The sequence below is a fragment of the Gavialis gangeticus genome, unplaced genomic scaffold (assembly GCF_001723915.1).
Source record: "Gavialis gangeticus isolate Ggan-Ray unplaced genomic scaffold, GavGan_comp1, whole genome shotgun sequence".
Lineage (NCBI taxonomy): Eukaryota > Metazoa > Chordata > Crocodylia > Gavialidae > Gavialis > Gavialis gangeticus.
The window spans coordinates 89,550,358-89,561,832 of record NW_017729031.1 but is presented as its reverse complement, the minus strand read 5'-3'; the positions used below and the strand labels follow the sequence as shown (position 1 = coordinate 89,561,832).

At 47.5% G+C, this 11,475-nt stretch overlaps 1 protein-coding gene across 2 annotated transcripts in view; it reads right to left on the bottom strand.

Annotated features, from left to right (window-relative positions):
- SPP2 (secreted phosphoprotein 2) overlaps positions 1-11,475 on the bottom strand; it is a 31,225-nt gene that overhangs the window by 2,327 nt on the left and 17,423 nt on the right. Inside the window, exon 6 of one of the 2 annotated variants that reach the window (XM_019523360.1) lies at positions 9,095-9,202. The exons of the other annotated variant lie outside the window; for it this stretch is intronic. Coding sequence (XP_019378905.1) covers positions 9,105-9,202 — 98 coding nt within the window. The 3' untranslated portion in view covers positions 9,095-9,104. The remainder of the gene's footprint in view (positions 1-9,094; positions 9,203-11,475) is intronic. 2 annotated transcript variants of the gene reach the window in all.

Here is an 11,475-nt window from a genome sequence, read left to right as displayed (position 1 = left end):
GCTTCACCAAGGCCGAGTACAAGGGGAGAATGACATCCCGGGATCTGCTTGAGAAGTGCCTATGGATGCAAGCCAGCATTTTGCTCATTTCACTAGCCACAGCATCACAGTGCAGGCTCATGTTCATCTTATGGTCAATGATGGTCCCCAAGTCTCTTTCTTCCATAGTGCTAGCCAGCGTAGCACTGCCAAGCCTATAAGTATGCTGCAGGCTTTTCCTCCCAAGGTGGAGAACCTTGCATTTTTCAGTGTTAAACACCATCAGGTTCTCATCCGCCCATTTTCCGAGCCTGTCCAGGTCAGCCTAGATCACCCTCCTGTCATCTGGTGTGGATGCTTTGCCCCAGACTTTGGTGTCATCGGCAAATTTGGCCAGTCCGCTTCTGACTCCAATGTCCACATCATTAATGAAGATGTTGAACAATATGGGTCCAAGGACAGAGCCTTGGGGGACCCCACTGGTCACAGGACACCATGATGAGTGACTGCCATCAATTACTACCCTCTGGGTCCGACCACGGAGCCAATTTTCCAACCAGTGGATCGTGGTGGACCCAAGGCCACAATTGGCCAGTTTTGCCAAGAGGTGATCATGGGATACCAGATCGAAGGCTTTTTTGAAGTCAAGATATATGACATCAATCTCTTTTCCCTTGTCCAGGTGATAGGTCACCTGGTCATAGAAGGAAATGAGATTGGTCAAGCAAGACCTACCCGCAACAAACCCGTGCTGGCTATCCCTCAGGATGTTGGCGTCGGCCAGTCCATTAAGGATGGCCTCTTTAATAAACTTTTCTAAGATCTTCCCCGGGATAGAAGTCAGGCTGATGGGCCTATAGTTAGCCGGATCCACTTTCCTCCCTTTCTTGAAGATAGGCACCACATTGGCCTTCTTCCAGTCTTTGGGCACTACACCAGAGCACCACAAGTTCTCAAAGATCCGTGCCAGGGTCTGGGCTATGATGCTCACCAGATCCTTGAGTACCCTGGGATGTAGATTGTCAGGGCCAGCTGACTTGAAGGTATCCAGCCTCTGAAGGTGCTCCTTCACGAGGTCAGCATTGATGGAGGGCAAGGGATCTCCCTCACCTGGACCTCCCTGTCCTGTAGTGGGCATGGGTGTCCCATGGGACTGGCGAAAGACTGACACAAAGTACCCATTTAATAGGGTATGATACAGCAGCTCCCATTTGACAGGGTTTTTTCCTCCCCCCTGATGTTTAGCTTCTTTCTACAGAACACTAATAAGCAGCGGTGTAACTAGGGGAGGGTGACTGGGGCATCCACTCCACCACCGAATTGTAGGGGAAGGGAGAAATGGCTACTACAGGCAGCATTACTACACTACTGGTAATTAGCCACTTGCTGAGGAATCAAAGGCAAAAGAGCATGTGACAAGATAGGGCCATGCACAGAGCTATGTAGACAGCAAGTGTATGACTACATAAGATAGCCTCTTAATGAAGGCACAACAGATAATGTCTCTAACTCCCACACCTAAGGAAAGTTCTATATTCTTTGGGACCAGGGTAACTCTCACTTTTCCTCTTCATAGTTTTAGTCTCATGTCGGTCTCAGGTACATGCATAGTCAAGTCCAGGGTTAACAGTTATCTCATTTGGTGGGAAATTCTGATTTTGAGATACCAGGTTCTAGACAAATTACTCACTGGTGAGGTAAATGCCCACCTGGTGTTGGATGACTAAACATTCCTGCTAATGGTTAGTCATCCCAGTGGAGGCCAGGGGCCCCCTAAGCTTCACATGAAAGTCTCCTTCTTTACCGTGATTATATATCCACATCTTTATATTACTTTATATTGCACCTGATTTGCTTTTAGAGAACATTTTCCTGGTATGATTCATGACAGAGAAAAATGAACTGCAGTAGGCTTGATCATTGGAAGCAAAATCAGGAGCTTGTTGCTTAATTTTTCTTGTCCCAGCTAACTGGGCAGTACTTTTCTTAGCTGTTCTCCACAACCGAGAACCTGAAGTTTAGTTTGGTTTTGTTTGTAAATGAAACCTAAGTGTCTTGTAACAACACAATTTCAGGTGCTGGAGCTTTTAAAGAAAGCTTTCTGTATATTTCACTCCACAAAAGTACCTTTGTATCAGATCCATTCATTTCTTATCTGCCATAGTTTACCAGTGCCTGCTGACTGTGGCACAATATCAGGTCCTCTGCTAGAAATTAGAGAAGGTTATTTTTATCCTGTTAAGATGTGGTTTTAAAAATCTCAGAATATGAGACGACCGATAATAACCCCAGACAAGTCTCTGGTCAGATCTAGTTGCTAAGTGGGTTCCTTTAATCACTAATGTGATTCCTGAATTCTGCTGGGGTTCTTGTCAGCTATAAAAGACGACTTATACTACTGTATTGAATGCCTTTCAGGATTCAACGTATCCTAATGATTCATAGTTTTTAAAGGACCAAAAAGACCACTGTGGTTATCTAGTCCGACCTTCCAGTTAATGCAGGCCATAGGACTTGTCCTGGATTAATTCATGTAAGAATTAACATATATCTTTTGGAAAATGATTCAACATTGATTTAAAAGTTACAGCTATGAGAAAGCCATCACTCCCCTTCCAATATTACTTGCCCAAATGGCTAAAAAAGGCTATATCTCATTTCTTATCTAGATCTGTCCAGCTTCATCTCCCAGTCACTGAATCTGTCTCTCCTAGATTAGTAAGATCTCTATTACAAATTTCTGTTCCCATGTATATATAAACTATGGCTAAGGCACTCTGTACCCTTGATTAAGCAAAATTAATTGAGGTCTTCAAATCTCACTGTACACCATGGTTTCCAACCCCAAAATCATTCTTGTAGCTTTTCTCTGAATCCTCTCCATTAATCAATATCCTTCTTGAATTTCAGACCAGAATGGAATATAGTATTCCAACAGAAGTGATACCAGTGCCAAAAATAAGCAGTCTACCTTCGCTACTCCTAAAATGGACTTGATAATATGTTTGATAGAGATGGTGTAACAAGTGGGCATCCCAGGGCCATTCTCAATGTCATCCTGCCCACTTGCTTTCAGGCAAACCACCTGTCCACCTTTCCTGCCATGCCTTGATGTAAATGATTACCATACGTTAATCAGGTAGGAAGCTGTCCTTTACCTGCCCCGGTGACAAGGGCCTATGGACACGACTCTGACCTTTCCTTATCATGCCCCAAGCCTCTTCACCAGCTCCAACCCCTGTCCCTGGGCTCCAAGCTCCTCTCTGGGTCCCAGGCCCCTTACATCAGTACTAGGGCTCCAAGCCCCATCCCACTACACTCACTCATTCATACCCATTATCCCCTTACCCAGCAGCTCCCCTACTAGCTCCCCAAGGCTCAGGGCCCCACCCCCCTGGAGCATTACTCCTGGTTCCTTAATGCAACCTCAGACTCAACTGCGAAACTGGGTGCAGCCACAGGTCCCTCCACCTGGGCTGGGCCCTGCCTCAGTGCTCACGGTGAGCCTGGACTCCCCCTGTCCAGACCTTAATTATCCACTAGAGATGTGGGGGTAATCAGGCTGGGGTTATCAGGCATCCCTACCTGCCTTTCACTGGAGAGGTAACTGGCCTGGCATTTCTGGGGGGCTGCCCCACCATGGACCATCCCACCAGACCACCCTTCCCTGGCAGGGTGCAGTTTCCAGTCATGCCCAGGACCAGAAGCCTCCAGCCACATGCCATAGCTCCTCCCTTACCTCCGAGTTGTACTGAACAGCAGCTCAGTCAGTGGTGTCTCTCCGGCAACTAGCAGCAGACTGCTGCCCCTGCTGTTCAGGGCCCATCCCTTATATATAACAGCTGGGCCCTGTTCCCCTGTGCTGATTTGGCCCACATATTCCAACATTAATCAGACAGTTATTTACTTTATCCTTCGTGTTTGAGAACATTAAGGCTAGGGATAGATGTTAAAAAAGCCTGAGCCTGAATCGATTCAATCTTTGCAGGTTAGTCTAACTCAGCTAGGCTAAATCAATTTTGTAACTAGGGCTGTGCAAAGCTTTGGATCGTGATTCAAATTTGGAGATGATTTGGAGGCTGAATCCATGAATCCAAATCGAACGACTAGAAGCTTTAGGCTTTCCAAATTGATTCAGAGCTTCCGAATCAATTCGGAAAAGATTTGGCAATTCTGGGAAACTGAATCCCTGCACCTATCTCCTTCACAGCTGGCAGGCTTTGTGGTCACAGCAGGCCCTAGCAGGCCTGCAGTCTTCACCCCCCTGTGCCTTAACACACACACACAGTGTCACCTATATCATGAGTTTTGCTGGTCAGCAGTTTGAGGTGCAGTTTCCCAGAAACCCCTGCACCTATCTCCTTGAAACTTGGCAGGCTCAGCAAGAGCTACCATCTTTGCAGTTTTCACCCTGCTGTGGCTTAACACATGCACATAACATAAATTTTACTTTTAGGACTTTGAGGTGCAGTTTCCTAGAAACCCCTATCACCTTGAAACTTGGCAGTCTTCATGCCCCTGGCAGAGGTTACCACTCCTGCAAGTTTCATCTGAATCAGCCAAACAACAAAGTTATAGATATTTCATTGATTCCCCATTATACCCTATGGCCATATCTCTGAATCTCTCTGAATCGGCTCCAAATATTTTCTGAATTGATTCGGCCAAATCGAATCAGAAAAGCAATTCAAATCTCGGAACTGAATCAGCCAAATCTGAATCAGCCAAATCCAAATCAAATCCTACAGGGCTGAACTGAGCAGGCCATGGCCAGGCCCTGGCAGGACACTCTGATTATTCCCCACTCTCCTAAGCAGCCCAGCAGGGAATTTTTATCACCCCTAACTCGGTGTTTATCAACCCATTAAGAAAACAAAGCCTCTCTCCATCAACTAATAGAGTGCTTCTTAAACAGCTCTTCCAAGGAAGGACATTAAGCTACCTGTTGATTAGCTCCAAAAAGCCTGTCTGCCTTTGTTCTCTCCCACAGCATGGACCATAGCCAGCATGTGGTCTGCTAGCTAATGCTGAGATGTCTGCATAAGGCAGAGGGGAGGGGGAAATAATTCCTGCTTAGCAGGGAAAGACCAGTTGCCTGCAAGTTTCTGCCGGAGCTCTGCCCAAGGAGCAGAGGGGAGGAGCCAGCCCTGCTCTGGAGCACAGATCCCTACCCAGCCAGACAGCATGCCAGCAAGAGGTCTGGGACAGACATTGCATAAACCGGTTTGACCCAAATCAATTAAGTCTGCTACTACATTCAACCAGGTTTTTCTTAAATTGGTTTCAGTCATTTTCAAACTGGTTTATGTGCACTGAACATCTGTTCTGTTACAGGTTTACTAGTTGCTGATTACACAAACTGGTTTATGTGTAACGTCTATCCCTAGCATAAAATAAATCAAACATTTTAGTTACTTCCTGTTTAGCTTTTCCACTACTGGGGAAAAACACTTAGAAAAAGCAGAGTGCACACTAGAACTATTCTTCAAGGAAGTGGGAAGAAATCAGAAAAGATCAGAGATTTATAAAAAGGAAAAGTACAAATTAAAACTATGTATCAGCTTGTCCTAGCTTGAGGCTATAATTAAAAAGGCTTAAGGAAAGCATCTTTTCTTACAGAACAAATAAAGCCCTTATTAAGGAAGTTGTTACTTTCCCTTTCCTTTTAGTTTTGACCTCTGTTAGGAGAAAGTATAGGTTTCCTTAATGTGTAAGTTTAAGAAAAATCTGCTTAGGAACCAAGACATACATGGGGGGTTGTCAATGAGTTACTAACATTAAAACTATCATTTTTCCAAACCAGAGAAATGAAATTAATCCTCGACACACATTTGGAATTCAACCCTGGCCTCTTGTGCCCAGAGCGCCAGTAAGACTGCCTGATGTACTGCAGAAGCCTGTTTAGTAGGAACTGTACATGATCCATTTCTTATCATGAAAAAACATTTTACTAAAAAGCTTTCCTCATCATCCCCTGACTACTTTAACACGTTAAACAGCCATATCCATGGTGTGTCAGTTAAGCTCATTTAAAATCACTTTCCTTTAGATTAACTTCTCCCTTCTACAATATGGCAGATAAAATACCCACAGCAATTAGAACTACTCCCACTGAAATTCTCAGAAGTAGGTTAGCCAAAAATGACTTGTGCAGGGCAGGCCTTGCTGTATCCAATGAACTGCTTGCTCCTTCACTATCATTTCTATTAACTAGATGCCAAAACATCACCCTTGCACCTAGATTGCAGGCAGAGATGTAATGAACAGCTGCTGCAGACCAATTGCTTTTTTTCTCTCTTTGATAGTGTAACACAGAACTTCTTACTTGTTTGCATTACATCTCCAGCTGCTCTAGATAAAGATTTATATTAGGCATCATTACTAGTGATCTCTTAACAACCAATAACAGATACAACTGTGCATGCATTCACAAATCATATTGATCAAGACTTGTAACGCACTTCAAAATATGCTATTGTCATTGTGTTTCACATACGTCCCAAGGGCATAATTCAGAGATCCAAGTCAAAAAATGTTATCGTTCACAGGAATTTCTCCTTTACCATCTGGGATAGGTGGAGATGAAGGGCACAGGCTTCTCTCAACATTTAAGTTTGTAGTAGGCACTCTAGAATACTGATGTTGTAGAACACTGATCACATCAACCTTGCCATGGCACAACCAACTATTGGACTTATTGAAAACTGCCCATCCTGTAACTGGAAACTGATTCTGTAGCTATAGAAAAGGTACAGCACTAATAGGAAATCTTTCTTGCATCACACAGCCAACTGAACCCAGCCCTGTCCTGAAGAGACCACCAGGATGTGGGTCCAGCTGCAGCAGTTTCCCCTCCCTCCCCCCGCCCCCCAGCTTTGTGGCACTGAGCAGCTCTGATATGCCGGTGTCCTGCCCATGCCATTGCCCTTCACTCACAAGCCACAGTCCCCCATTCCTGCCTGGTGCCCCTCACTCCCCACTGACAGCCCCCTGGGCCCTGCCGGTGCCCCCACTCCCCACCCACCCTGTCAGCCTGCAATGGGAAACCCACAGCTTCCCGGATTTTTCTCCTTTAAAAGGAGAAAATCCAGGTTTTTCTCCTTAAAAATAAGGAAGTGTAGGTTTTACTGTATTTTTCCATGGCAAATGAAAAACCTGGATCCCTGGTCATTAACAGGAATCTGGGTTTTCCATTTCCCACAAAATGGAGAAAACTGAAGATTTTACCTTTTACCATAGGCAAAGATAGATTTCTCATTGTACTGGAGAAACTCACGAATTTTGCAGTTTTGCAGAGTTCTAGCCTGCAAGAGGCTGGGAGAATGGGAGGAGGGCAGTCAGGCAGGGGGCACCATGTATATGCACATAGCCAGAAGGCAGCCTGGAGAGCAGCTCCCTCAGGTAAGTGTGGGGGAGGGGGGATTGAGGCCCCCATAGGAAGGGAGGGAGGCAGTTGGGCAGGGCTGGGGCTGGAGCTGCTGCCCAGCTGGGCAGTGGATGGGGCTTGGGGCTCTGGGCCACAAAATGCAGTTGCAGGGCCCCAGTGGAGAGCTGGATGGGACTGCAGGTGGCTCATCTGGGGGCAGAGGTGGGGCCCACTGCCTGCCATTGCATGCACTCTAGGGGGCAGAGGCACAGGCTGCCCATGGCTAGCTGTGCCCAGGGAGGGGGTGGGCATAGGCTGCCCATGGCTGGCTTGGGCTCCCACCCTGCTGCCCTCCCCTGGGGCCTCCACAGCCAAGCAAGTGAGACTTAGCACTGCAAGGAACAGTGGGACCACATGGGGATCTCCTTGCTGCTGTGAGCTGTGCACTGCCCTGGTGATGTACCCCCTACCCACGTGGCAGCAGCAGAGGTGGCAGCATGGGGTTGTGCCCCTCACTGCATCCCCTTACACAGGGGATGTGTCACCAGGGCAGCACAAAGCTCACAAGGAGATCCCCGCATGGCTCTGCTGTTCACTGCAGTGTCATGGGCTGTGGGGATCTGGGGGAGGGCAGCAGGGTGGGGAGCCTGAGCTTGCAGGGGGCAGCCTGTGCCTGTGCCTGTCCCACACACAGATCTGAGGGGCATGGGTCCCCCCTGCCCTCCAGAATGTACCCAGTGGCAGGGAGCCACCCCCCCCACCTGAGCCTGCAGAAGGCGGGCAGCGGGGGGGCTCTACTCCACTGCAGCAGCCGCCGCCTTCAGCCAGCTGGGGGCAGGGGACTGTGGACTCGGGTCCCCGGCCCCACAGACCTGGCAGCTGGGGGCCCCCTATGGTAGGGCCGGGAGGTGCAGGGGGCTGTGTGGGGGCATGAGGGGCACCAGCAGGGCCAAGGGGCTATGGGGAGAGAAGTGAGAAACCTTTCGTTTTAATCATGGATTTTGGGGGGTTTCATCAGAGATTTTAAATTTTTTTTATCAGAGAATTTGAGATTTTTTTTTAATCAAGGAAAACCAGGATCCCTGGTCATTACTGACCCAGGCTGATTTAAACTGACAAACTTAAAGGCAAGAGATTTTATATCCAGTCCATGAGGCACCTAATCCCAAACTCTAACATGTTAAAACCAGGTATACAGGAAAAATATTTTATTTAACATACCTTTTGATCAAATTTTTAAGTTATGCAGTGGAAGAGCAATCCAAATATGCCACAGAGAAATGGCCTTGCATTTGAAAGCTTGTCTAAATTTATTCCAGCTACAGAGTTGGTCCAATAAAAAAATATCACCCTAAGAAATCCTTGCCTCCAAGAAAAATGGTGCCATTTTATAAGCTCTTTGCTTTCTATGTCACTTTACATTAGCAATTAATTGCATGCTAAAGTATGTCCAAACTTGAATAAACATCATGTCACGCAAAAGTATTGCCTTGATACTTGATTTTGTCATGGCCCCGCTGCTGCTGAGGTCTCCATGGAAACTGGCTGCAGCGATGTGGGCAGGGGCTGCTGAGAACCAGAGTCGACTGTGGGCCCAATCTGGCCCATGGACCAGACTTTGCCTGCCCCTACTGTAGTGTTACTAGTTTTTCAGGACATCTGTTCTCTGAGCTACTCCACAACCCCAGTTCACCACCACTTGTCCCACAACATTCCTCGACAGATTGATGTTCTATGAAATGTACTTACCTAAATGGGATTACTTAAACCTGTAGGGGTTGATATCACTGGGTTTATGCCATGTTTTATATGGGTTGCCTCTCCTCCCTGAAGAGAAGGCCTCAGGAGCAAGTATAGCTTTTGGAAAAGAACATCAAAATATAAGTGCATCTTAAAACATTTTCAGAACCGTGTTCATTAAGCTTAGTGAAATACATTTCAGATAAGACATCACCAAAAACACTTCTTAATAAATGTTAGGAAAGCTGAAGTTCAATACCATGAGCAAGCATATACTGACTTTTGTTAAGGTGAACATCATGATTCAATGAGGCATGATCAAAATTAAAACTTACCTTACTACACTCAACAGAGCAAATCAGCAATGTTACATCTATTCTAAATGTTACTATGAGACTAGAAACCTCTCCATTGGTGACAGATTTCCATAGTGTAATTATATTTGCTATTTTGCACTAGCATTCTAAATTTAGGGAAAGCCCCAACCTGAGAAGATGAGATCCAGACATTGATCTCAGAAGGTTCTTCTTGAATAATAGTAGGTAATCGGAGGGGGTAACACTAAGTATGAACAGGCATTAATTTCTAGCAGTGGAAATTTCTGGGAATACTTCCACCTCTACAAATCTTCCTGGGAGAGGGTGCAGTACAGGAGTTCAGTCTAGGTTGGCCAGACTGCAGCTGCTTCATTCCTCCCAGACCCTCCTGGTCACTTTGGTCTGTGGAAGTATAGGGAGCATTTCCCTGCTGCTGTACTCCCCAGCAGGTCTTCCTTCCCAGTGCAAGGAACAGACAAGGGGCAGCAAGCAGCTGCTCCTCCTCTCCCCACCTGTTCTCTAGGAGAGGAGGGAGCATCAAGGCAAGGCATGCAACCCATTCCTCAGACCAGGGACACATCCATCTGGGGGTATGCACAGGGAGCAGTAGGCAACTGTTTGTCCCCTCCTGTCCCAGTCTCTAGGATGGGAAGGAGCAACAGGGCAACGTTGCCATGTCTTCTCCATGCCAGGAAGTCTGAAGGAGGGAGGGCAGCAGCAGCTCAACTCCTCCATAATCGGGAAGAGTTGAACTGCAGGGAAATGCCCACCCACTTTCTGCAGACTTGGGTCTCTGGCTAGGGACAGACATTCAAAAAGCCTGAGCCTGAATTGATTCAGTCTTTGCAAGTTAGTCTAACCTGGCTAGGCTAAATTAGTTTTGTAACCAGACAGACATCCCAGAAATGCAGGGACTTGCCTGCAGTGCCCCAGGCTAGAGGTCAGGGGGTGCTGCAGCAGCCCTCCCTTTACTTCCACAGAGCAGAGCTGAGGGGGACGTGGCCAGGTCCTGGCAGGACACTCTGATTATTCCCTCCTCCCCCTCCTGAGCTGCGCAGCAGGGAATGTTTAGTACCCCTAACTCAGTGTTTATTAATCCATTAACAAAACAAAACAAAACAAAACCTCTCTCTGTTAACTAATGGAGCTCTTCTTAAACACCTCTTCCAAGCAAGGACATTAAGCTACCTGCTGATTAGCTCCAAAACACATGTCTGCCTCTGTCCTCTCTCACAGCATGGACCATAGCCAGCATGTAGTCTGCTAGCTAATGTTGAGGTGTCTTCAAAAGGCAGAGGGGTGGGGAGAATAATCCCTGCTTAGCAGGGAGAAGCCAGGCAGGTGTTCTGTGCCTCTGCCAAGCTCCTTCCAGGGAACAGAGGGGAGGGGACAGCCTTGCTGTGGAGCAGAGGACCCCACCCAGCCAGAGAGCATGCCAGCAAGCGGTCTGGGACAGACATTGCATAAACCAGTTTGACCCAAATCAGTTAAGTCTGCTACTACTGCCAGTCTGGGGAAAGCACAGGAGAAGCTGCTGTTTAGCTTCTCCCGGTCTACCAAGAGAAACTCTCTCATAGGGTATATTGTCCAAGTTAATGCCTGGAAGGCCTTTCTGCTAGAGGGGACATATTTCTCTTGGAAGAAACTGAATGAACTACTATGGTACCCACAGACATTTAGGGGCCTCACTTTAACTCATGGCACTTTACACAAAGCAGAGTGGGTTGAAGCCTGCCTGCACCAGCCCTGGCAGCAGGTAAGGGTGTTCCAGCAGCCTCCAAGGAGGCTTCCAAACCACCCCTCTCCCCAGCTGTCACTCCCACCCAGCTCTGGCCATGGCAAAGCCCAGCCAGCAGCTGCATACTGCTGCTGTCAAGAGGCTCAGGTTGGGGGTGAAGAGGGAGCTCCTTTCCCCCACCCCTGGGTCAAGCCTCTTGTCATGAGCAGCACTCAGCTGCCAACTGGGTTCTGCCATAGCTGGAGATGGGGAAGATGGTGGAACAGAGCCCCCCCGCCTCGTGGGCCTGGCTAGCTCCATCCAATGCCCCAGCTGGGGTAGCTGGGGGGGGGGGG